The 22,607-nt window shown below is 32.5% G+C and overlaps 1 protein-coding gene across 1 annotated transcript; it reads left to right on the top strand.

Annotated features, from left to right (window-relative positions):
* The first annotated feature begins 5,018 nt into the window (after nucleotides 1–5,018).
* On the top strand, nucleotides 5,019–12,589 carry LOC101892892 (growth/differentiation factor 8). Its single transcript, XM_005178172.4, has 5 exons — nucleotides 5,019–5,613; nucleotides 7,487–8,710; nucleotides 8,804–9,064; nucleotides 10,864–11,246; nucleotides 11,316–12,589. The coding sequence occupies exons 2-5, from the start codon at nucleotides 7,840–7,842 to the stop codon at nucleotides 11,478–11,480; spliced, it is 1,680 nt and encodes a 559-aa protein (XP_005178229.1). The 5' UTR covers nucleotides 5,019–5,613; nucleotides 7,487–7,839; the 3' UTR covers nucleotides 11,481–12,589.
* The last annotated feature ends 10,018 nt before the right edge of the window (nucleotides 12,590–22,607 follow it).

Here is a 22,607-nt window from a genome sequence, read left to right as displayed (position 1 = left end):
TCGCTAAAATCATGAAAAGATCGAATATCGGAAGGTACCGTTATATGGGGGCTATACGAAGACGTGGACGTGCACAGACAATTTTCGATCTTAGGATGTAGTATCTCTTTGGAACTTCAAATACCAAATTTGAAACAATTCCGGTGAATAGTGTCGCTAAACTCATCATAATACCGAATATCGGGAGGTGCCCTTGTATAGGGGCTATATGAAAACGTGAACCTGCACGGCCCATTTACGAACTTAACTTGCCTACTGCCAAAATAAACATGTGTGCAAAATTTTAGCCTTCTATCTCGATTCCACAGACAGACCGACAGACAGACAGACGGACATCGCTAAATCTACATAAAATTTTACGCTGATCAAGTATATATATACTTTGTTGGGTATCACATGAGTATTTCGAGGAGTTACAAACGGAATGGCAAAGTTAATATACCCTCCATAGTATGGTGGAGGGTATAAAAATGTACAAGAGTGTTATTGAGGCTACGTATTGACTATGTTATGATATCTAGAATCCCTCCTACAGTTAGAAAAATGTAATTTAACTTGAAAAGATTGCAGTTTTCTGTACGATTGACATTTTCTGTACGATTGGCATCTTTATTGAAAAAGTCAATGTTATTCCAAATAATAAAAATATGTTGCCATGTCAACAAGTGAAAACTTTCCAAAACATTGCTAGATATGTTTATTAATTATAAAATCAAAAGTAGCTTATTGAGAACATTGCGGAAATGAATATAATTAAAAATTGATTTAATCTTTATTTTAATTACACCGCCGAGATCAGATAACTCCTACGCAAGCCGCTTGCGAAAAACATAAAAAGGCAAAACCGTTTTTGAAATATTAGCCAATAAAAAGCGTATTAAGAATGAGTAGCGCTTCTTTCTGCCAATGATCGTGTGCCAGATCCATACATCACTTCTGTTGAAATGGATTTAAATCGTAATAGTTGTCTATGTATTCCTGACGTAATCGCAAAAGGGGCGTTACTTATGAAAGTGATTTAAGGTCTATTACCTGTGCTATCTCCACTATCACTTTCATTGGGAAAATACGCTCCCCACGCTCATTGTGCGTGTGGTTTTTGTCTTTTTTTGTCGTTGATAAGAATATACAGATTTGTAACCTCGAAATTTTTTATTTGCGCATATACTTATATAGGTTTGTATATACATGTGGGTCTATTAATTATATGCATGATCCGTGGAATTGCTCAACTGTCGAGTGTGATTAAAGAAATGACTTGACTACATTTAGAACTCCCTGAAATGACGATATTGAGTTATCTCTAAAGAAAAATAAAATTCTAAAAATACAGTGTTTATATTTTTGCGCCCACTTGTTTTCGTTTGTTTTGCCCCATAAGGGTTTAATAATGGCAAAATAATGTCATATCATATTTTGATGGAAAAATCGCTTTATACCATTGAGGAAGTATAATGTTTATCAAAGTGGTGTGAATACACAGTTTCCAAGGTTGGGAATGAATATGTCTTTTATATGGTATAATTTCCTTCCATAAAAAAAATTGACGGAGCTCTGAGATTTTTGGAAAATTTCGCCTCAATTTTCGTGGAGATTTTAAGTTTTATCTTTCCACTTTCATATCTTTAGATATTCGTAGCATACTGAATATCTCTTGAATAGTTAAAATGTCATTCAGTTTAACCGAACCGATTTTTTTTACTCGTACCATAGGAAAAAATTTACAATATATTGATTAATTTTTTCTAAAATTCGCACTCCAATGAAACTGTTGCATGGGGCCTTGGTGGATTACAGAAATTTCAAATTATAGACAATATGTTTACTTTGGCTAAAAATCATCGAAATACAGAATAGCACGTGCATCGACCACATTCTATCTGAGGGATTCTTACCCATTAGGTTTCTGATTTATAAACCGCAATTATAAGAAAATTTGCAGGATTTCGGAAAAATTCTACATTTGTCAGAAATAAAAATACGTTTTTTTATAAATCGGAATTGATGATAATAGTAAGTACGAGGGCAGTTCGGAAACTTCTTAGTCTAGCACAAAAAGCGCGGTATAAACAGAAAAATGTTAAGTGTTTTGGAAACTTCCTTCTCTGTTATGAACACATATTAAATTTTGTTTCGATCTGGCAACTCCTTCATATAGAAACAGGTGTTCAAAAAAGACGCAATTTCTTTACAATGGAAAAATTAGAAATACGTGCTGTCATTAAATATTTACATAAAAAAGTTTTATCGGGATAAGAAATTCATAATGATATGGTGAATGTATTAGGTGAAAGTGCTCCTACATATGAATTGCACAGTGTAATAGCCAACTGATACTTCTAGTCGAGAAAGATCCAAATGAGGAATTCTATATTTGTAGGAAGCTACTTTAGGAAACGATTTACACTTTATTTACACGATTTACACTTTATTTTAGGCTGAATTTTATACTTCAAGGATTTTCATCTATCAAATCTTCTAAAATTCCAAATTTGAAAAATCATTTAATAAAATTTAAAAAAATGTAAAAATTGTGGCTTTGTTGCAGTTTTTTTTATCTCACCCTGTATATATGCAAATTTATGCTTTAAGGATTGTCATCTACAAAGTCTTCTTAAATACCACATTTGAAATAATTTCGTGAGTAAATGTGACTAGGATAATTAAAATACCGAATATCGGTGGGTATCGTTATATGTGCGCTATTGGAAAACGTGGACCTATACATACTAAGTCGCGCCACCGGTGCTAGAACCCATTATGAACTACAATTACCAATTATTAGACAAATTCGTGGAAAAATGTGGTGAAAATCATCAAGGTATCGAGTATTGGGAGTTAACGTTATATGGTGACTATACAAAAACTTGGACCCATTATGACCTGCAAATACTAAAATTAAACAAATTCGTAGAAAAATGTGGCGAAAATCATTAAGATACCGAATATCGGGAGGTGCCGTTTTATGGGGGCTATACCAAAATATGGATCTATGCATACAATTTTTCGCCACTAGAGCTAAAATCCATTATGATCTACAAATACCAATTTTTAGACAAATCCGTGGAAAAATGTGGCAAAAATCATCAAAATACCGAATATCCCATTTTTATTTTAAAGTTCGAAGGACTAAATATGCCGAAGCATTTGTATTTTTTAAATTCGGACTTGTATTGCCCATATTGTGCAAAATTTAATTTGAAATCAGATAAAGATATATATGGGAGCTATATCCAAATCTGAACCGATCTCGATAAAATTTGGCAAAGATATTTCTGAGCTGCATTTGATATATTTCCCCAAAATATTTTTGTTACAGAGTGCATATTACGGCTGCGGTGGACAAAAATAGCAAATCGGATGAACAATATATATGGAAGCTATAGCTATATCTGAACCGATTTGGATCAAATTTGGCATACTTATTTTAAGCCTAATTTGATATATTTCTCTGAATATCGTTGTTACGGAGTGCATATTGCGGCTATGGGCAACAGATACTACAAATCGGTTGAAAAGTATATATGGGAGCTATAGCTATTTCTGAACCTATCTTCACCAAATTTGACATACTAGCTTCTAGACTCAATTGCCTAATTTCATCCCATTTGGGCAAATATTAGACGTTTGGTGCACAATAAAAGGTAAATCGGACGAAGTTATAAATGGGAGATATATAGCCCATATTGTGCAAAATTTAATTTGAAATCAGATAAAGATATAGATGGGAGCTATATCCAAATCTGAACCGATCTCGATAAAATTTAGCAAATATATTTCTGAGCTGCATTTGACATATTTGCCCAAATATTGTTGTTACAGAGTGCATATTACCGCTGCAGAGGACAAAAATAACAAATCGGATGAACAATATATATGGGCGCTATAGCTATATCTGACCCGATTTCGATCAAATTTGGCATACTTATTTTCAGGCCTAATTTGGTTGTAGGTGCAAATTTCCATACTATTCGGGCTGATATTACACGTTTGGTGCACAATAAAAGGCAAATCGGACGAAGATATATATGGGAGCTATATCTAAATTTTGACCGATTATCTCCAATTTCAATAGGGACAAACAAATGATTTGTGCAAAATTTCATCTGGATCGGGCAATAAATGCGACCTGTACTTTGTATACAAAAATACATAGACAGACGGACAGACAGACGTACGGACGGACGGACATACATAGATCGACTCAGATGCAGATCATCAAAAGGAACTATGGGTCCATCTCGTTTCCTTTTGCATGTTTCAAACAAATGCACAAAGACATAATACCCTACGATTGTAAATCTGCAAGTCTTTTAAAAGATTATCTTAAAAAACACCATTGCAACTTAGAAAGGCCCTTGAAAAATATTTTCTTTAAAATCTGATATTACGGAATTGGAATCCCTTTGAATGTCGGAAAAAATGGTAACTAGAGCTATGGGGAAATTTTGAAATCTAGGAAGAGTATTTTAGGAGCTTCCCATGTTAAAGTTGATATGGACCCATTTTAAAAGAACATCCGTTTACTCTTAAAAGTACTTAAATATAAAAAATAGTTTCTTTAACACACATATTTAAAAAAATGTGTTCACCTTTCTTCCTACTTAATTATACAAAATGGCAACCCCCTGACTAAGACCTGATGCAATATTGACGAAAACTTACAAATCAAACAAACTTATATTACAGGTAATGTAATGCATTCAAGATCGATGTCTTGCACACTAAAAATTGTATACCATATGTCATGTCTCTCGTTCTCTTTGCAATTCGTTGAAGAGAAAATAGTCGCTAATGTGTTAAGAGAATTTAAGAGCATTTGACATTCTCTTAAATTAATGATAAGAAACGACATGTGGATGTATTGTGGCAGCTAGATTGGTTGGTGGAGCCGAAGAAAATGTTCTTTTAGAAATAATGTTAGTGTGTATGTGTATTTGCGTCTGTGAGTGTGTGGTGATAAAAGAAATTCTCAACAAACTCAATCATATGAAATAAATGCTTTACACATTTTCCTTCGACATTCATTCATTAAAACATCGGCCACCGATCAAGAGTAATTCACTTCAGTTCAGAAAGCATAAATCGCGTCCAACTCGTTGCCTGGATATTTGACGTCGTCTAGCAAACCAACTAACCATCTGAGAAAGTGAACTTTATACTTTGATTTTTTTTGCACAACAGTGGCGTTAAATCATAAAAAGAAACAAATTAAACAAATAATAACAATTATAAAAAAGAATAATAACAACAATAAAAATTAATAACAAATTATGGGAATTATTGTGATTATATGACCATTTAATTAATTTACTACACGGTTATAAATATGTGTGTTTGAGTGTCTTTTCAAAAAAAAAAAAAAAAATAGACACATAAATTGAAACATAATAACGCAGTTTAAAAAAAAAAACTAATAAAAACCACTTGAATTCAAAGTGATAAAGAATACCAAATACAAAAATTATATATATGAAAAAAGTGCAAGTTTAGTGGGGTCCTGACCTGATTTTTTTGAAACGGATTTAACGGATTTATATTTCTTGGAATTGAGAAAAACCACTTGAATGTTGAGAGCTATGAATAAAAATTAATTTGCAGATTACGTCCATGGTAATTATACTTTCTTATTTTTGTATATTTCAAGTAGCTCGTATTTGTTTATTTCCTTTTAAAAATATTGGCACAAGAGAGGTTTAGGGAGTCAAAAATTAGAACCTGCCACTTTAACACTTTCTTGAACTGTGGAAAATAAAAACATTTACAATCGCTGGAGGTTCGAACGCTGTAACACATTTTATGGGTCAACATCATCAATGTCGTAATCACGACCAGAGGACACAAAATCATCATCCCACCCACGATCAGCATCAGACCCATCATGCCCGCTAACATCGTAATTTTAGCTGTTTTTTATTAGCAGAAATATTTACATAGGGTGAGCACTTATAAAAATTTGCATTGGAAAATATTGAAAAAAATCCAAGAAATATTTAAGGACATATGGAAAATATTTAAGATTTATTAATATTTAATATTTATTTGTAGCGACAGGGATTCTTTACAAGTCTCAAACATTTTCCAAAGAATTGAGTGCCACAAATACGAGAAAAAAAAAAAAAACTAGAATAAAATATAAATAAGTAAATTAATAATCTCTAAGGTTATCCAAAATATGAATAAAAGTGAAGTTCTAATAAATCAGCTTTGGCGTCGAATATATGCGGACCATGCACATTTTTTGCCATTGAAATTTACGAAGGATATAAATATTAGGTATTTTGTCCTTTGGAATTGTTTCTCTTATACAAAATAGATATTTTTTTAGATTTCAAATACATACATAGCAATATTCAAAAGGTGATAAATAACGCCTAGTGGTTGTTGTTTGGTATCTCTTTATTCTCTTTTTTTCACTTCTCACTGTAAATTTCCGTTCATTAAGCTTATCGCGAATTAAAAAAGAAAAGTTACAATGGCTACAATGGTCATGGAAAAATTTATTCAGATTTCATTAAAAAACAAAAAATTATATTAAATACTCACAAAGATATTTTGCTACAAATCACGTAGATTCAAAAAAATAGCAATGGGCGTAAGCCTAATTTTCAGCCACAAATCGGAGCACTTGAAAAAAAAATTAAAACACTCAAAGTTAACTTCTTTAAAATTGTTTATTTTTCGCTTTGTGAGGATTCAATGTTTTTATTTCACATGTCCTTTTTACAAAATGTAGTAACTAAAAACCATGTTTCTTATAAATTCTTTATCTTTTGACATTTCTTAGGAGTTATAGAAAATGTGATCTAAATTGCTAAAATACCGAATATGAGGAGGAATCTCTTTAGGGGAGCTGCAGGAAAACGTGAACCTATATAGGCAATACTTTTCCAAAAATGAGGTAGAACACTTTATTAAACCTATCAACCAATAAATTCCTAAAATACCGAATATAGAGATAGCGTTGTATGGTGTCTATGAGAAAACGTGAACTTTTATATACAATGTTCTGCCACATGAGCTAGAACCAGTTACAAAGTCTAAGCGGTGAAGCCAGCCGATGACTTAAGCCAGAAAAAAATACTTTTTTAAGCTACAGGCCAGTTTTATATTCACAATATTGCACTGAGTTCGTTTACATATTGCACGATCATTTCTTCTGTCTCAAAGGCCTATGGCAGATCTGAGCGCACACAGACAATTATTTCTTAGTTTTTGGTTAGCAACCAATCAATCAAAATCCATTTTATAATATTTTAATATTAATTTAGTAATTTAAAAAGTAAGCATTAGTATTGTAAAATATAAGAAAAATTCATTTTCCGATTTTCTGTTAAAGAATATCTTTATATGATTTTTCTCAGGTCTGATCTATAGCATCGTGATCGCTCGTAAAATATATCCTCTCGCTTGTGTGTCGATTATTAATGTGTAAAATTTCTAATATGAGTTTTCTTAATAATTTTTTTATTCTTTTTTTTTTCAGATTAACCCGAAGACAATGCAGTAACGTAAAAGAAAGAAATCCAAAAAAGGAAACTTTCAAACAACAACTAACCCATCACAAAATCAATATTCAACAATCAAAGAAAAAAGCAAAAAACTCTATGTTTTGTAAAATATCAAGGACTAAAGAACGATTTTTAATGCTTCCTAAGAGATAGTATCTAAAGTGTCAAATTATAAAAACTAGCATTGCACCAACTTAGATAGCGAAATAAAATAGAAAAACAATTCAAATTCAAACAACTCGAAAATTCTCCAATATTTGTGAAAACAACTGCCAATAATCTTCTAGGTCTTCTAATAAATAATAAAACAACAAAGAAATTCAATAAAATGGCTAAATATTTTATAGCATTTGTGTTGCTGGCTTTTTTGGCCATGGAAAATAATAACATTTACAATCGCCTTCATGCCAAGTCTCAGCCTAGTGGAGGTTCGAACGCTGTAACACATTTTATGCGTCAACATCATCAGTATCGTAATCACGTCCAGGGTGCACAAAATCATCATCCCACCCACGACCAGCATCAGACCCATCATGCCCGCAAACATGTCAAGCAACATCAACACCACAACATAGGCAGCAGTGAAGAGGAAGAGAGTTCCAGGCGTTACGAACAACGTTTTAAACGCCACATGCAACTGCAGATCGAACATCGTCGCCAAATTGAAAACAGTTTACAGCAAAGGACAGTTTTTCGTGAAAATGCACCGAAAAATATACCACGCTTGTGGCAACATTTGTCCATGGTGTATGATGACTATAGCAGCAGCAGTGAGGAGCGTATGTTTGGTGATGCACCCGCAAAAAACAGTGTTGAATATGAATATCCTGATGTCCCCGTCCGTGCGGAGGAAGATAATGAGGATGATGAAAAGCCAAAGAAAAGTGCAAATCATAACAGTGAATCCAATGGTAAATCAGTTGACATCCATTGTCCAAAATGTGAAAATAGTCATAAAAACGAGGAGGAAGAGGAACTTGTTACGGAGGAGGAGCTAACACGCTTACGCATTGAGTTTGTTAAGCAGCAGATCTTGGATAAATTAAGACTCAAAGAAAGGCCACATGTGCCGGCGGTAAATTTGCCCAAACCGATTCTGGAGGGTAGAACAATACAGCAAGAAGATGAGGAATCATCGAAAAAGGATTTAGATGATTATTATGCGCGTACAAGTAAAAAAGTCATATTCTTAGATGTTGGTAAGTCCGAAAATGCGTTGCTTTGTTGAAAATGTATAAAATTTTGAAAATTTGCTCTTCTCTCTCTTTCTCTCCCTCCTCTTCTCCCGGTAGAACAAGAATTATGCAATAAATTGGATGCGCAACCATCTATGTGTTTTTCCTTTAAACTGGATGATGCCGATGCAGATAGCTATGATGTTAGCACAGCCGTTTTATGGTTATTTAAGACAAGACATCCATTTTCGACCAACAACCGCAACATAACATCGGAAAATCAGCAGAAAATTGTAGTGTCAGAAGTACAACAAGATACCACCACGAATCGGATACCATCCGTGAAAACAATAGCCGTTCAGTCCATTGATGTTCAAGGTAAGCAAGGTAGCACTTTGAATTGTATAAATTTAAGAGGTGCTGTAAGGAGTAAAAAGACGGCCTTTGCGTGTACGTGTGTGTATATTTAGACTAACCCCAAAAGGCGTGACGATGATTATAAAAAATTGTTATCTATAGCATATGATTAGATTTTACGCATATGTTTTTGCTTTTCTATGGTTAATTTCATGTCATACTCATTTATTTTATTGCTGAAAAGTGTGACTCGTCAATAATATATGAAACGCAAATCAAATAATTACTTGTTATGCTGACTTCTTGACATTGCTTTCAGCTCTACGTGTGGTTTTCTGTGTAGTCATCTTGGCAACAACAACAAGAATAATGAAATTCTTATTATTCTTTTGTTTTTGGAAAAGTTCAAAGTTCATAGAAAATAAATCAGGGGATTCTATCTGGGGTGGGCGATTTGTTTTCTTTTTTTTTTCGTCCATCTTGTATTTAGAATATCCGGTTAGCTGCATTGGAAAAATATTGTTTGGACTTTCACCGCTTTTGTGGGGAGTGAATTAACCTCCAATTGATACGAAATCACTTGAAAATAATAAATAAATCATATTTTTTGCGATTGTGTCAAAAGTAAATCAAAAATATGTTCAGAGTACTCATTTTGCCCAAAGCAACAACAACAACAGCACCCAAATGGGAGTGACTTTGTGTGTGAATCGGTAGAGTCAAAGCATATATTTTGTTTGTTTTGTTCTTACTTTCTTTTGTCAAAGGCTATCTATGATTTTGGTAGCTGAAAAATAGCGGTAAAAAAAATTTAAAACAACTAATATTTACAAATTTATGGAACATGAATAGGTCAACTGTATGTGATGAGAGAAATCCCAGCCATGCTGACAAAAACAAAATTTTTGTCAGTTTTATAACATTTTTAAAATTTGAAATATGAGAGCCTACCGTGAAGAACTTGAGAATCTTCCAAAAGTATCACCAGTAGTATAGTCTAACTTCTTAGCCGTGCCCATGTTTTCTATTACCTTGTAATTGTGTGACGTGTCATCGCTCATAAAATTAGGACAACAATAGTGATTTCTTACATACATTTGAGTACGCGGTCATTTTATTAATTCCAATCCCAATTCTAACATAGTTTCTTTCGTTTCTCGTTTCGAATATATAATTTCTTAATAGTTTTTCAACCAAAACATTATATTATTTATTAGGGATCGATATACAAGAATGAGCTGTCCGTACTGTGTATGGCCCGAATGTCCATTGCGCTTAAATATATCAGTGATCTGTCGAATTTTTCATATCATACCTATGCAGTTCGGCAAAAGTTCAATAAGAGACTGACATCATAATGACAGAATATTTTCTTTTCGTTTTTGTTAAACTTAAATATAAAAAATATATTTCCTAGGAACTAACCTTTAACTTGTGAGGTGACATATTTTATAACGTGGTGGTAAATTTTACCCCTCTAAATTTTACAGAAAAAAACTTTGTTAAAAATTTTATTTGATAATAATTTGTTTTTTAAAAGTAAGCTTGTATATTTTAAATTACAATAAGTAAAAAAAATAATGTTTTTTTTTAATGTAAACAAAGTTTTTATTCATTGTAATAGAATAGAGAATTTCAAGAAAATGTGAAGGGAGGGTAAAATTTACCACCACCTCAGGAGTTAAAGGTTAATATAATTTACAACACTGGACACAATTGCTAATTTAGGTCTAAAACCATACATTTCTTATTAAAATATTAATTATAAAAACTATTTAATATAAATTAATTTAAACATTTTAATTTTTTTCCTCTTGCAGATGAATGGATGAAAATCGACATAGAATGGCCCATAAAACGTTGGTATGGCAAACATGATCTCAGCCATTTAATACAAATCACATGCCAGTCATGTGATATGGCCGCTATGGAGCATATAATTTCCACGGATATGGATTATCGACCCTTCATCATTGTCAATACGCAGAGTCGGCGAAGGCAGACGCGCCAAAAGCGTACCATCAATTGTACGCACGGCGTCACAGAATGTTGTCGGGAGAAGTTGTATATATCATTCGAAGAGATTGGCTGGAGTGATTGGATTATTGAGCCAAAGGGCTATGATGCATATTTTTGTCGAGGCTCTTGCAATAGATTAGCCAGTGTGGCGAGTTCATCATCACTGCACAGTTCATTTGTACAGGTTTGTTAGCTTGCGAATCGTTTTTCACAAGAAATCGGTAATAATTTGTAAATTTCCTGGTTTTTACAGAAAGTGCTAAACAAACCTGGCCATAGAAACCGGAATCTTGAGCTGGTTCCTTGTTGTACAGCCAAAACCTACTCGTCACTACAGTTATTGTATTTGGAAAATAACTCCACGGGAATTGTGAAAAAATTTCCCAATATGATTGTTGAATCCTGTGGTTGCAGATAGTAATAACTTACCGATAAAAATAAATCCGTCTTCCTCCGTCCCTTCACACCAGAACCAGAAGCCATTTGCATAATTACTTTGTTTTCATTCCTTTCACACGCCCACACCACAAAAATATCAAAAACAATATCGAACAAAATTATCTCCACTTTACAAATGTACAATATCATTTATTTATAATTTATATCATCCATCCACGCATGCCCACACCAAAAAGTTTCCATAATTCGAACACTGCCTTTTTGACTTTAAGAATGCAAAATTTGCTATGTATGGTTTTCATTATAAGATACAATATAGAAAAATTTCCAAATCGTAACTGCTAATATATGTTTTAGGTTTTGAATCGTGTTGTGAAATTAAATCATCAAAGAAAGAAACTAAAGGTTATTTTTTGAATTTTCCTCTATGGAACTACATTTGTTTATTATTTTTGCACCTTTGGTAACTAAATAAGTATATTTTAATTATTTATGCTAAGACAAAATTTTATAAATGTAGTTCACATTTTGGGTAAAATTCCAATAATTGGAAACTATGAAAATTAAGTGCTTTCTTTTTTCCATAAAAAATCTTATAATGTTAAATCATATAATTCTTAAGGTTTTTTTTAGGTTAGAAGATTAAATTCCATTTGCAACATGTCCAATCAAAGCAATTTAATAAACAATTCATAATTAAAGTTTATCGACAAAATTGTAATAATTAAACTTAAATGATCTGTAAAGAAGCTATAAGGACATGTTCATAAGGTGGATCAATGTCCTCGCTTAGTTTTAAATAAGCAAGCATAACAAAAAACCCCCATTTTTATAGATTTCGTATTTAAGTTATTTTGTACTTAAGTGTTATCATTTGTTTCCATGTAAACTATTCTGTAAATTATTCAAATAAAATTTATTCTACATAGGCCATTATTTATATTATGTAACATAATAATTGTTGTAAATAATAGTGTGATATTTTTTTTCTGTATTTATATGTATGTACATATTTTGTAAATAATTGTAAGTAGATAATTTTATAACAATATTTTCTTAAGTTATATTAAGGAGATTTGAATAAAGAAGAAGAAAAAATAAAACTGAACTCAATGATAATTTAATAAATTGTGTTTGTACTTATATAAAACATTTAGGGAATTGATCAAGAATGCCATATTCTGATCGAGTTGCAAAGAATCAAGTTGGCAAAACAACAAATATCTTTTTTATTTTGGGAAACATAAGATAATATTCAAATATTCGCTAAGACTTTGGAAGCCTTAAGGCTACATAAGCAAGCGGAACCGAGGACGAATACTGTTCGTTTCGAATTATTCTGTTCCAGAATAAAATACTAATGATATTAAGAAGAACCCATAACAAGGAAAGTAGTTTCCACATTTGGAGATTTCCCCAATTATATTTTTAGGAAGTTTCCCTTGCTAATGTGGCCTTAAGGCTTCCAAAGTCTTAGCGAATATTTGAATATTATTTGGTGCTTCCCAAAATGAAAGAGGGGTTTCTGTATTTTACCTTTATTCTTCTGTAGCTCGATCAGTTGAGTGCGAGGTGACCCGACAGACGTCATAAATGCTATTTTGAACGCTGTGCCCATCAATGAGCTTTGATTTGACGACATTTTTTCCAATATGGAGATGGGTCACAATAGTTGTTAAAGAAATTATTAACTATCAGCTGAAGGTGTGTTGAACACAAGTAGGTTGTCGACATGGACCGATTACGAATTGACAGTCGCTATATTGCGGATTAAACCGAAAATAGTCGACTAGGGGCGGTCACAGAAGCGTCCCAATGAATATCGATAACTAGTTTTGTCAGAAACACGATGAACATTACAGAAAGTGCTGGAAGCGATTTGAGAATGCAGAGACCCGGGAAATATCGTGGACTTACGTTGGCAGCAGCTCTACAGGGTGATGGCTGATGAAAAATGACTGGTTTTGCAGAAGGACTACAGCAATGCTGTTGTCTCAGTTGTGTTCATAGTTGTAGTTTTCATTGACACGTAAGTCATCGGTCCGATGAATATGGACGACTAATGGTGACAGTACCAAAGTGGCGGTACAGGTATTAAAATAATGTCTATTTTTACAGAACCCACCTATCGTTGCCGTACGTCGTCAGCACAGCCAGATCACCGAACTGTCGATGGCCAGAAAATTGTCCAGAATAATTTGGCTCTGTTCTGCTTGGGCAGCACTTCGCCCCCTCTTCCCAGCCACACTTTACTCGGCAACCCTCCAAAGTTGACTACTTTGAGTGTGTGTCAAATGCTCTCGTTTTATACCATTTCGTTCGGTCGATTGCCGATCTATCGAATGGTGATGGCGCGGCTGATTGTGCACGGAGCTTTCATTTTAGTACCACTATTTGACGACAGGGGCTCTGTTTATGTTGCATTTGAATTTTAATACTTTAACTCCACACCAGGGGGCTTACTTTGATAGTTAGATTTAATTAAAAACTAGTAATAAAAAGACGTTCAGTACGCAGAACTTTTTATACCTCTCACCATGCGAATACTATACCTGCAACTAGATGGGCTGTCCTAAAATCCCACGAATTTAAAACTACTGTTTCATGGAGGCGATAGTTATATATAATCAATCCACAAAGAACCCAAAATATATAATAACAGCTGATATATTTAGAAATTGGGGCCAAAAACGTTTAATATGCTTAATATAAGGATATACCGTTAGATTGGACAATACCACAAAATGTGAACTTACATTGAATATTTTTGGAGAGAGGGTAGTCGGTTACATGACGACATTAATTTTGGCCCATATACCATTCAATACCAAGCATCTTAGAAATGCTACCAACATTTATGCCATTTATCTTGAAAATTGTAACCTGTGTCTTCGATTCAACAGGATATGCACACTTATGCGTCTCCGACGAATATGTTATTTTATACTATACGAACTAAACCCGATACGTTTCACTACCCCTTTTGCTTTTATATGCATTCAAAACTTTATATTCTAATATAATTTTCTAATTCTAATATATTTTTATACCCTACAACACTATGTGTTGGGGGTATTATAAGTTTGATTGGGCCAAAAATTATGTAACACCTCAAAATATTGGTTACCCACATAAGAAAGTATAAATGGATCTTCCTATATCGCCGAGCTGAGTCGATCTAGCTATGTATGTCCGTCCGTCCGTCTGTCCATGTTAATTTGTAATCAAGCTACACGTCGCAATTATGAACCGATCCAGGTCGCAATTATAGAACCCTATCGTTTTTGGAGATGATCGCACGATATTTAGGGGTTGAAATGGACCAAAAACAGAAAATTTTCCTGATTTTGCAGTTGCTCTATAGACCACAATTATGAAGCAATCGACGCGAAAATTTACATGGAGTTAGAGTTTAGGAGTGGGCAGAAACCTACCATCGGACAATAATTAGCGGGTAAAAAAAACCCTTACTTTTATGCAAGAAAATGTGAAAATTTCCACTAAACCGCGAATATTTTCAATCCCAGTCAAATCACAAATACATTAAAAGATCACTTCTGACCATTACAGTTATGCTAATATCCAAGAAATCGGATATATAGCAAAATAGGTACAATATATATGTAAAAGAATTGATCTTATTTATTCTACTTATAAATCAAGAACCGCTGGGCCGATTTTCACAATTCGCATCAGAAGAGAGTTAAAGACAGCGAAGAAGTCTAGCATTTTGGATGACTGTAAAATGGACCACAACTTCCGTGTGAATTTGTTTTGGTTACTTAACAACACTGCGGAGTGCGTAAATATTGGCCAAATTCTCCGGTTCAAAAAACTAAGGGTAACCTCTGGGCGGGGCTCTTTGACATTATTTCAAAAACGAAATCTTCCAAAATGGATTTGGATCGAACATATTGTAGTATTGTAGGGTATCACATGGTCGGCCCCGCACGACTATAGCCTTTGCTTACTCGTTTAATTTTGGTATTGAAATTTATAGAGGGTACATTAGGTTTGTCATTCCGTTTGTAACAACTCAAAATATTCATAATAGACTGTACAAATTATATATATATATATATATATATATATATATATATATATATATATATATATATATATATATATATATATATATATATATATATATATATATATATATATATATATATATATATAAATCTGTCTCTCTATATGTAAAAGAAAGTTATGTTAGTTACTAAGCTTATAACACAAAGACCGCCGGTCTGGTTTTAACGATTCACACAAATTCGGAATTTCCTCTTGGCAGAAAAGCATAAAATCCAAAAAAATCGCATAAAAATGTGAAATTTTGAACATTTTCATTTTGACTTTTAAAATGTACAATAGTAATGTTTTATTTTGAATAAGATATGAACATTCTAAAATCGGGAAAAATCGAAAATTTTTCAATGGAATCGAATTTCAAAATAATAGTACATTCTACAGACAAACTTCATAAGGACCTTTAAAAATTTGCCGTAAAAAAAAAATCAGCGAACCAGTTGAAGATTATTTGTCTTTTTTCAATCCTTTCTTTTTTCTATATTGAAGTGTACATTTCTTATTGTTTTCTATTCTCAATGAATAATATTAAAAATGAAATGAGTGTGTAATACGATGTTAAATGGCGATCTTTCATGTATAAAATTGGCATCTAGCTTTCAACTTCAGGACCTTCAGCTGGAAGATGCGAACACATTTATACAAACAAACAAAAAAAAAAAAATGACCGAAAAAGCGTTATGGGGGTAACTTCAAAAAGTGGACCTGTTTCTTTTATATGACAATAATTCGTCCAATGAGAACTCAAAATGCAAAATACATTGGGACTGCAATCCGTGAAATACCGACTATAAAGGACGCAAAATAGTAGAGCGAATTCCTTCCAGAAATTTTTTCCAAACATTCAAGATGCCTTTAATCGCTTTGGCAGGTCATGATATGGGTCATAACCCCCTATAACGGAACAACCCGATTTCAAGTATATTCTACATTTTAACCATACTTTTCGTATTAATTTTGCCTTATGTTGATAATTTAAAAAAACATCCTTGCAAGAATTTGTCATGTTTTAGCATCACCATCATATGATTTATAGTATTTTCGGGGTCTTGGCATCTTTTTCCATTTTTTTGGCCCTTATTTGACATCTTTGTTTCTAAGGGGGAAGAAAACCTCTTCTCATAAAATTTTTATTTTTCGGAAAAGGGCCCATCTTAGTCTTGAGGTCACATTGGGTAAAAAACCCTGAGGTAGAAAACCATCTTACAGATAATTATCCACATAGGCATTTATTAAAGTATAGTCCCCACATTAGTATACCCCCAAGTCCACTTTCCCAACCAATGTGTGGTCAGAAAAGAAAATTTGGTATTCTATTGAATTTGTAACCCCCAAGAGAACATTGGTTGGAAACGTAAATTTGGGATGTACGATGTGGGATGTCTATATGAAATAAACTCCGAAATGTCAATCTGGGACTTATTCAGTCGAAAATTGTGGCAGAAATATGAAAAAAATACGAAATTAGAAAGTAACACGAGACCGAACATTTCTTTAATCTTCATTGAATTACACTACGATGAAAAATGTGGACTTTATTGGATCTCCATCGCACAATTTAAATGACAAAAAACTTATGCCCAAAAGAGATTTTTTTTGGCTATTCTGACAACATTCTGCCTTTAAGTATTAGGTGAACAAATTTAAATACCAAGCATTACGGGATTTTAAACATTGGAAATACAAATTCGAAATTATAGATCATTTGAATGAAAATGTTAAGCTTTTTACAACAATAAAAATTGAGCTGAATTTTCACATTGGGCTATTATAGATTTTCTTTATCATAAAGGTATTTAACACAAAAATTAATTTCTATTTAGTCATGGAGTCATTACTTATAACGAAAATTGTGCCGCTTACATAAGTCAGATGTGTGATTTATTATGCTTTAAAAAATACGCATTAAAGACTAAAAGTACGGGCCGGCAACGCGGACCGGGCCAGCTAGTATATATATATATATATATATATATATATATATATATATATATATATATATATATATATATATATATATATATATATATATATATATATATATATATATATATATATATATATATATATATATATATATTGGATCAGCGTAAAATTCTAATACGATCTAGCGACAGACATCGCTGCCTGTTGTAATCACACTATATTTCGAACGAATTGAGATAGAAGGCTAAAATTTTGCATACATTCATAGTTTACCAGTAAGTCCACGTTTTCGTATAGCCCCCATATAACGGCACCTCTTGATTATTGATTAGGCATTTTCATGATTGTAGCGAAATTATTTACGGGAATTATTTCATATTTAAAGTTCGTAATGGATACTAATGCCTATTTATTTATACTACAACCTATGGCAAAAAATTTCGTATGCAGGTCCACGTTTTCGAGTAGCCCCAATGTGGCGGTACCTCCCGATACTGGGTATTTTTATAATTTTTGGCGATATTATTCACCGGAAGTGTAACAAATTTCGTATTTAAAGTTCGTAATGGGAATTACGGCCTATGACAAAAAAAATCGTGTGCAGGTTTACGTTTTCGTATATCCCCCATATAACAGTACCTCCCGATATTCGATGTTTTATTTATGTTCCTTAATAAAATAATATCCAAATCTGGCTTCAATATAAAATGTCTTCATCGAATAGGACCGAATATATACGACCCGCCCCGTAGAGATCCTTTGGCCATTTCGCTATCAAATGCTGTTCTATTATTGGTGGCTTTTTTACAGTGGCAGTAATTTTTGCATATTCTTAAGCAGCTCATGGGAAAGACTGCGCAATAAACATTGCGAACACTGATTTCAATCTGCAAACATTAAATTATATGGACCGAAGTATTTCATGCATTTTACGTGTTTTTTTTCCTATAACTCTTAAAACATATATTCATATATAACAGACCAGAGAAAATATATATTAACTGTGTTTGTTATTCGTTTGTATTATACTCCGAAAGGGCATGTTACGATATTATGCTAGAGTATATGGATGCCTCATAATTTCAACTGTCTATAAAAATACGCTTACTGAATTTTAGAATTATATTGTTACCACCTGCAATATCATTATTTAATAGCATTTCCACGCTTTCATGTCTTATAGCACAAATTCCAAAAAAAAGGAACTCTAATCACCCACTTCGACACTAACAGCCGTGACCTTCCTGTTAAATTCAAGATTCTTGCTTTAGTCGTTCTGTCTGGGCGTTTGTTGTCAATCCGTTATCTCCCGAACTTATTATATGGTACATTCATTTGTGCAATACTTATTTAAAATAGAAAAAAATTATTTAATTCCAACTAAAAATTCGATACGTCGTGTATATTTTGTGTATTTTGGAGAGTTTTGAACGCTTTGTCATATGGCTACAGAAAATACACGTGCTTGTATACATCACATGCCTCTTGCAAAAGCTGCTTTCATTGACACCAGTAGAAATGAAGATTTTAGCGACATTATTCACCGGAATTGTTTCAAATTTGATATTTGAAGTTCGTCATGGATACTACAGCCTATGACAGAAAATTGTCTGTGCAAGTCCACGTTTCGGTATGGCCCCCATATAATGGTACCTCCCTATATCCGGTATTTTGATAATTTTAGCGACATTATTTACAGGAATTGTTTCAAATTTAGTATTAGAAGTTCGTCATGGATACTACAGCCTATGACAGAAAATTGTCTGTGCAGGTCCACGTTTTGGTATGGCCCCATATAATGGTACCTCCCTTATCCGGTATTTTGATGATTTTAGCTACATTATCCACCTATTTTTTTCAAGTTTCACATTTGAATATTATGATAAAAGTTGCCTATGCAGGTCCACGTCGTCGTATTTTTAACGGTTTTTATTTTTCGAAAATTGCCAAATTGGTGAGGGTATTCAAATTTCGGCCTGGCTGAACTTACAGCTAATTTAATTCTTGGTAATTCGAAAATTTCATTTGTAATTTGAACCATTCCAAAATTAATTCGTAATTCAAATTATTTAATTTGTAATTCAAACTATTCCAATTATAATTCCAATTATTTTATTCGTAATTTCAAGTTATTTAAATGTTATCAAAATAATAAAAATTAACCTTTTTATGATTGAAATTTCTCCAAACCAATCTACTTTTTCGTTTAACACAATTTGAAGCTACTGTTGACAAAGAATTAAAAAAATGTAAAATTGAAAACCTGATTACATTCGAACACACGATTACTATAAATAACATATTTGCGCAAAAAGTATAAACTGTGCTTTTACTTGTTTTTAATTTCTAAACTTTTAAGTAGTACAATCTAGATTGTGGGAGCAAAATTAAAATTGACTTTTTTCGGTTGTAATTAAATTGGTAAACAAAAAATCATTTCTAAGCCACTCGTCCGACAGCTGTTACAGAAATCTATTGTGTTTTTGTTTACTTCCAAAGTGATTAGTCTGAAAAGTATTCCAGAAAAATAGATTTGTTGAATTTGTTTCCAGAGCATAAGGTCAGGACCCTTAAAAATTCTTGATATTCTCCTCATATTTACATCGAATGTTAGTTCTTTATCAATTAAAGTTTTTTATTCAATTTAATAAAAGTTATTTAAATTATACGATCCAATGCGAAATGGGCAATATTGGCCTACTCCATACCTTCCCCACAAGAGGCCATTTTGCTCCAACTAATCAAATACTATTAATTGTATTAAGAGATGAATATGGAATTTAGATTTTGCATTCAAGTGGATATAAATGCTCGATTTTCTTGTAATTTTGAAACTGAAATGAAGTGTGAAAATGGAAATGGTCCACTATATCTGGCACCTCACGTACATTTCAACATTTTCTAAAAATTTCATATGTATTTAGGTCCGATACGAAATGGACAATATTGGCCCATTCCTTTAGAATATACTCCATTGAGGATGAACAATTTGAATAATCATAACAGAAGTCAAAATATATGTAAATCATCGAAAATTAGGTAAGGGTATATTTCTGTCGGCAAAACCGACTGATCCTTTTTAACTTGTTTTTATATACGAAATTTAAAACAATCCAATAATGACACTAATATCATCAAAATACCCAAAAAATCGAAGTTCCTCTATATAAGGGTTACACGAAGACGTAGACCATGCATACACAATTCTTTGTATAGGTTGAAGGATGCCATACGAGCTTCAAATACGAAATAGGAAATAATTCCGGTGAATAATGTCTCTAAAATCACCAAAATACCGAATTTCGGGAGGTATCGTTATATGGTGGCCATAGGAAGACATGGGCCTGCATACGCAATAAAATTATCAGAGGCTGTAGTACCCATTAAGATCTTCAAATACGAAATTTGAAACAATTTCAGTAAATAATGTCTCTAAAATCACCAAAATACCGAATTTCGGGAGGTATCGTTATATGGGGGCTATACGCAAACGTGGACCGGCATGACACATTTACCAACTTAACCTGTCTACTTATAAAATACACATCTGTGCAAAATTTTAACCTTCTATCTCAATTCGTTTGAAATCGTTATCGTTATGTAGGGGTTTTACGAAAACTTGGACCGATATATCGCATTTCCAATACCCAACATCTTAGTCAGTGAAAAATTTGAAAGTCCTACATAAAAAATTTTAGACTGTATCGTGATTTCAACAGACGGCTACTAGTTTTCTTAATTTTAGCTGTTTAAAAATATCAATAAATTAATGGATAAATGTTTCTAGTTAATTTATTTACTTAACTATATATTTATTTTAATCAATTATTTATTTCCAATTTTAGAGAACATCTGAAGAAAAGCTTGTACTTTTCCATTCAATCCTAGAAGCCAAAGGCAAACATGTACAAAAGTGCCACTTTAGGTGCACACCGATCATTTTTGTTCTGGGTTTTAATTTACCTAAGAGAATTAAAAAATCTCTTCGAGTTCTTAAAATCTCTCAAAAGAACGTTGATTTCTATATATGCGAGTTAAAAGTTATATTCGTCACAACATTTGTTGTACTATTGGACTATAACATGATTATTGTGCGTGAGCAAATACAAGATATAAGAGGTAAGATAGCACTACCATTATAAATTGTCTCCCTAAGCAACGCCCCTTTAGTTACATACACATACTTGTAGGCTGTTAACTAACTGATAATCGCTTTAAACGGCATAGATGTATTGGTTGGTAACAGCAATCAGCTTTTATTGGTTTAAATATGAAAATGGATGACGAGTAAAGTGAAATGAAGTACTCGTTTTCGATTACAACAATATATTTAATCTATTTTCAATTAAGTTCTATCAAGGATTTTCAGTAAGTGTTTTCAGTATCATTATAAACTCGTGAGGGCTTCAATTAAATATTTTAAATTTTTTTTCAACAGTATATTTATTATATATATGTGAAAAGAGTAGGGTAAATACCTACTGAAAATCCTTGATAGACCTTAATTGAAAATAGATTAAATATATTGTTGTAATCGAAAATGAGTACTTCATTTCCTTTTAATTGTAAGTCTCGTCATCCATTTTCATATTTAAACCAACAAAAGCTGATTTCTGTTACCAACCAATACATCCAAGGCGTTTAAAATTGCTACAGGTTCTTCATGTGCATGACTTTTAATGAAAAATGTTCAATAAGAATATCACAAAGTATATATGAACAATAATGAATTTTTTATATTCGATTTAAAAGAATTAAATTTCATTTCGCGGTATCATATATTGAATTACAATTGACACCTCTAATCCGACCGTCGTCTTGGAATACGTAGCACCTGATATTCGGAATTTTTTAAAATTATAGCGATATTTTTAATATTTGATGTTGAAACATACAGGATGTGACGTAGCCTATGTTGTTTATATTTTCGTACAGAATAGCTAATGTAACCCAAATGAAGCTGTAGTGCATTGAGGTGTTCTTAGGTACATATGTATCTAAATACAATATGTATTTTCACTCTTAAAGTAAACTCAGACTCTAATTTTTTTCAAACTGAAATAATTCGGGGTCTCTCCCTCATTAAACAAAAGGGTGAAGGATATACTAGGCTCGCAAACATGTTGCTCTCCCT

The sequence above is a fragment of the Musca domestica genome, unplaced genomic scaffold, assembly GCF_030504385.1.
Source record: "Musca domestica strain aabys unplaced genomic scaffold, Musca_domestica.polishedcontigs.V.1.1 7, whole genome shotgun sequence".
NCBI lineage: Eukaryota > Metazoa > Arthropoda > Insecta > Diptera > Muscidae > Musca > Musca domestica.
This window is presented reverse-complemented; position numbering and strand designations above follow the sequence as displayed.

Coding starts and splice junctions, on each gene's coding strand:
- LOC101892892 (XM_005178172.4), top strand. CDS start 7,840: ATGGCTAAATATTTTATAGCATTTGTGTTGCTGGCTTTTTTGGCCATG. Junction 8,711..8,803: donor AGTCATATTCTTAGATGTTG/GTAAGTCCGAAA, acceptor TTCTCCCGGTAG/AACAAGAATTATGCAATAAA. Junction 11,247..11,315: donor TGCACAGTTCATTTGTACAG/GTTTGTTAGCTT, acceptor TGGTTTTTACAG/AAAGTGCTAAACAAACCTGG.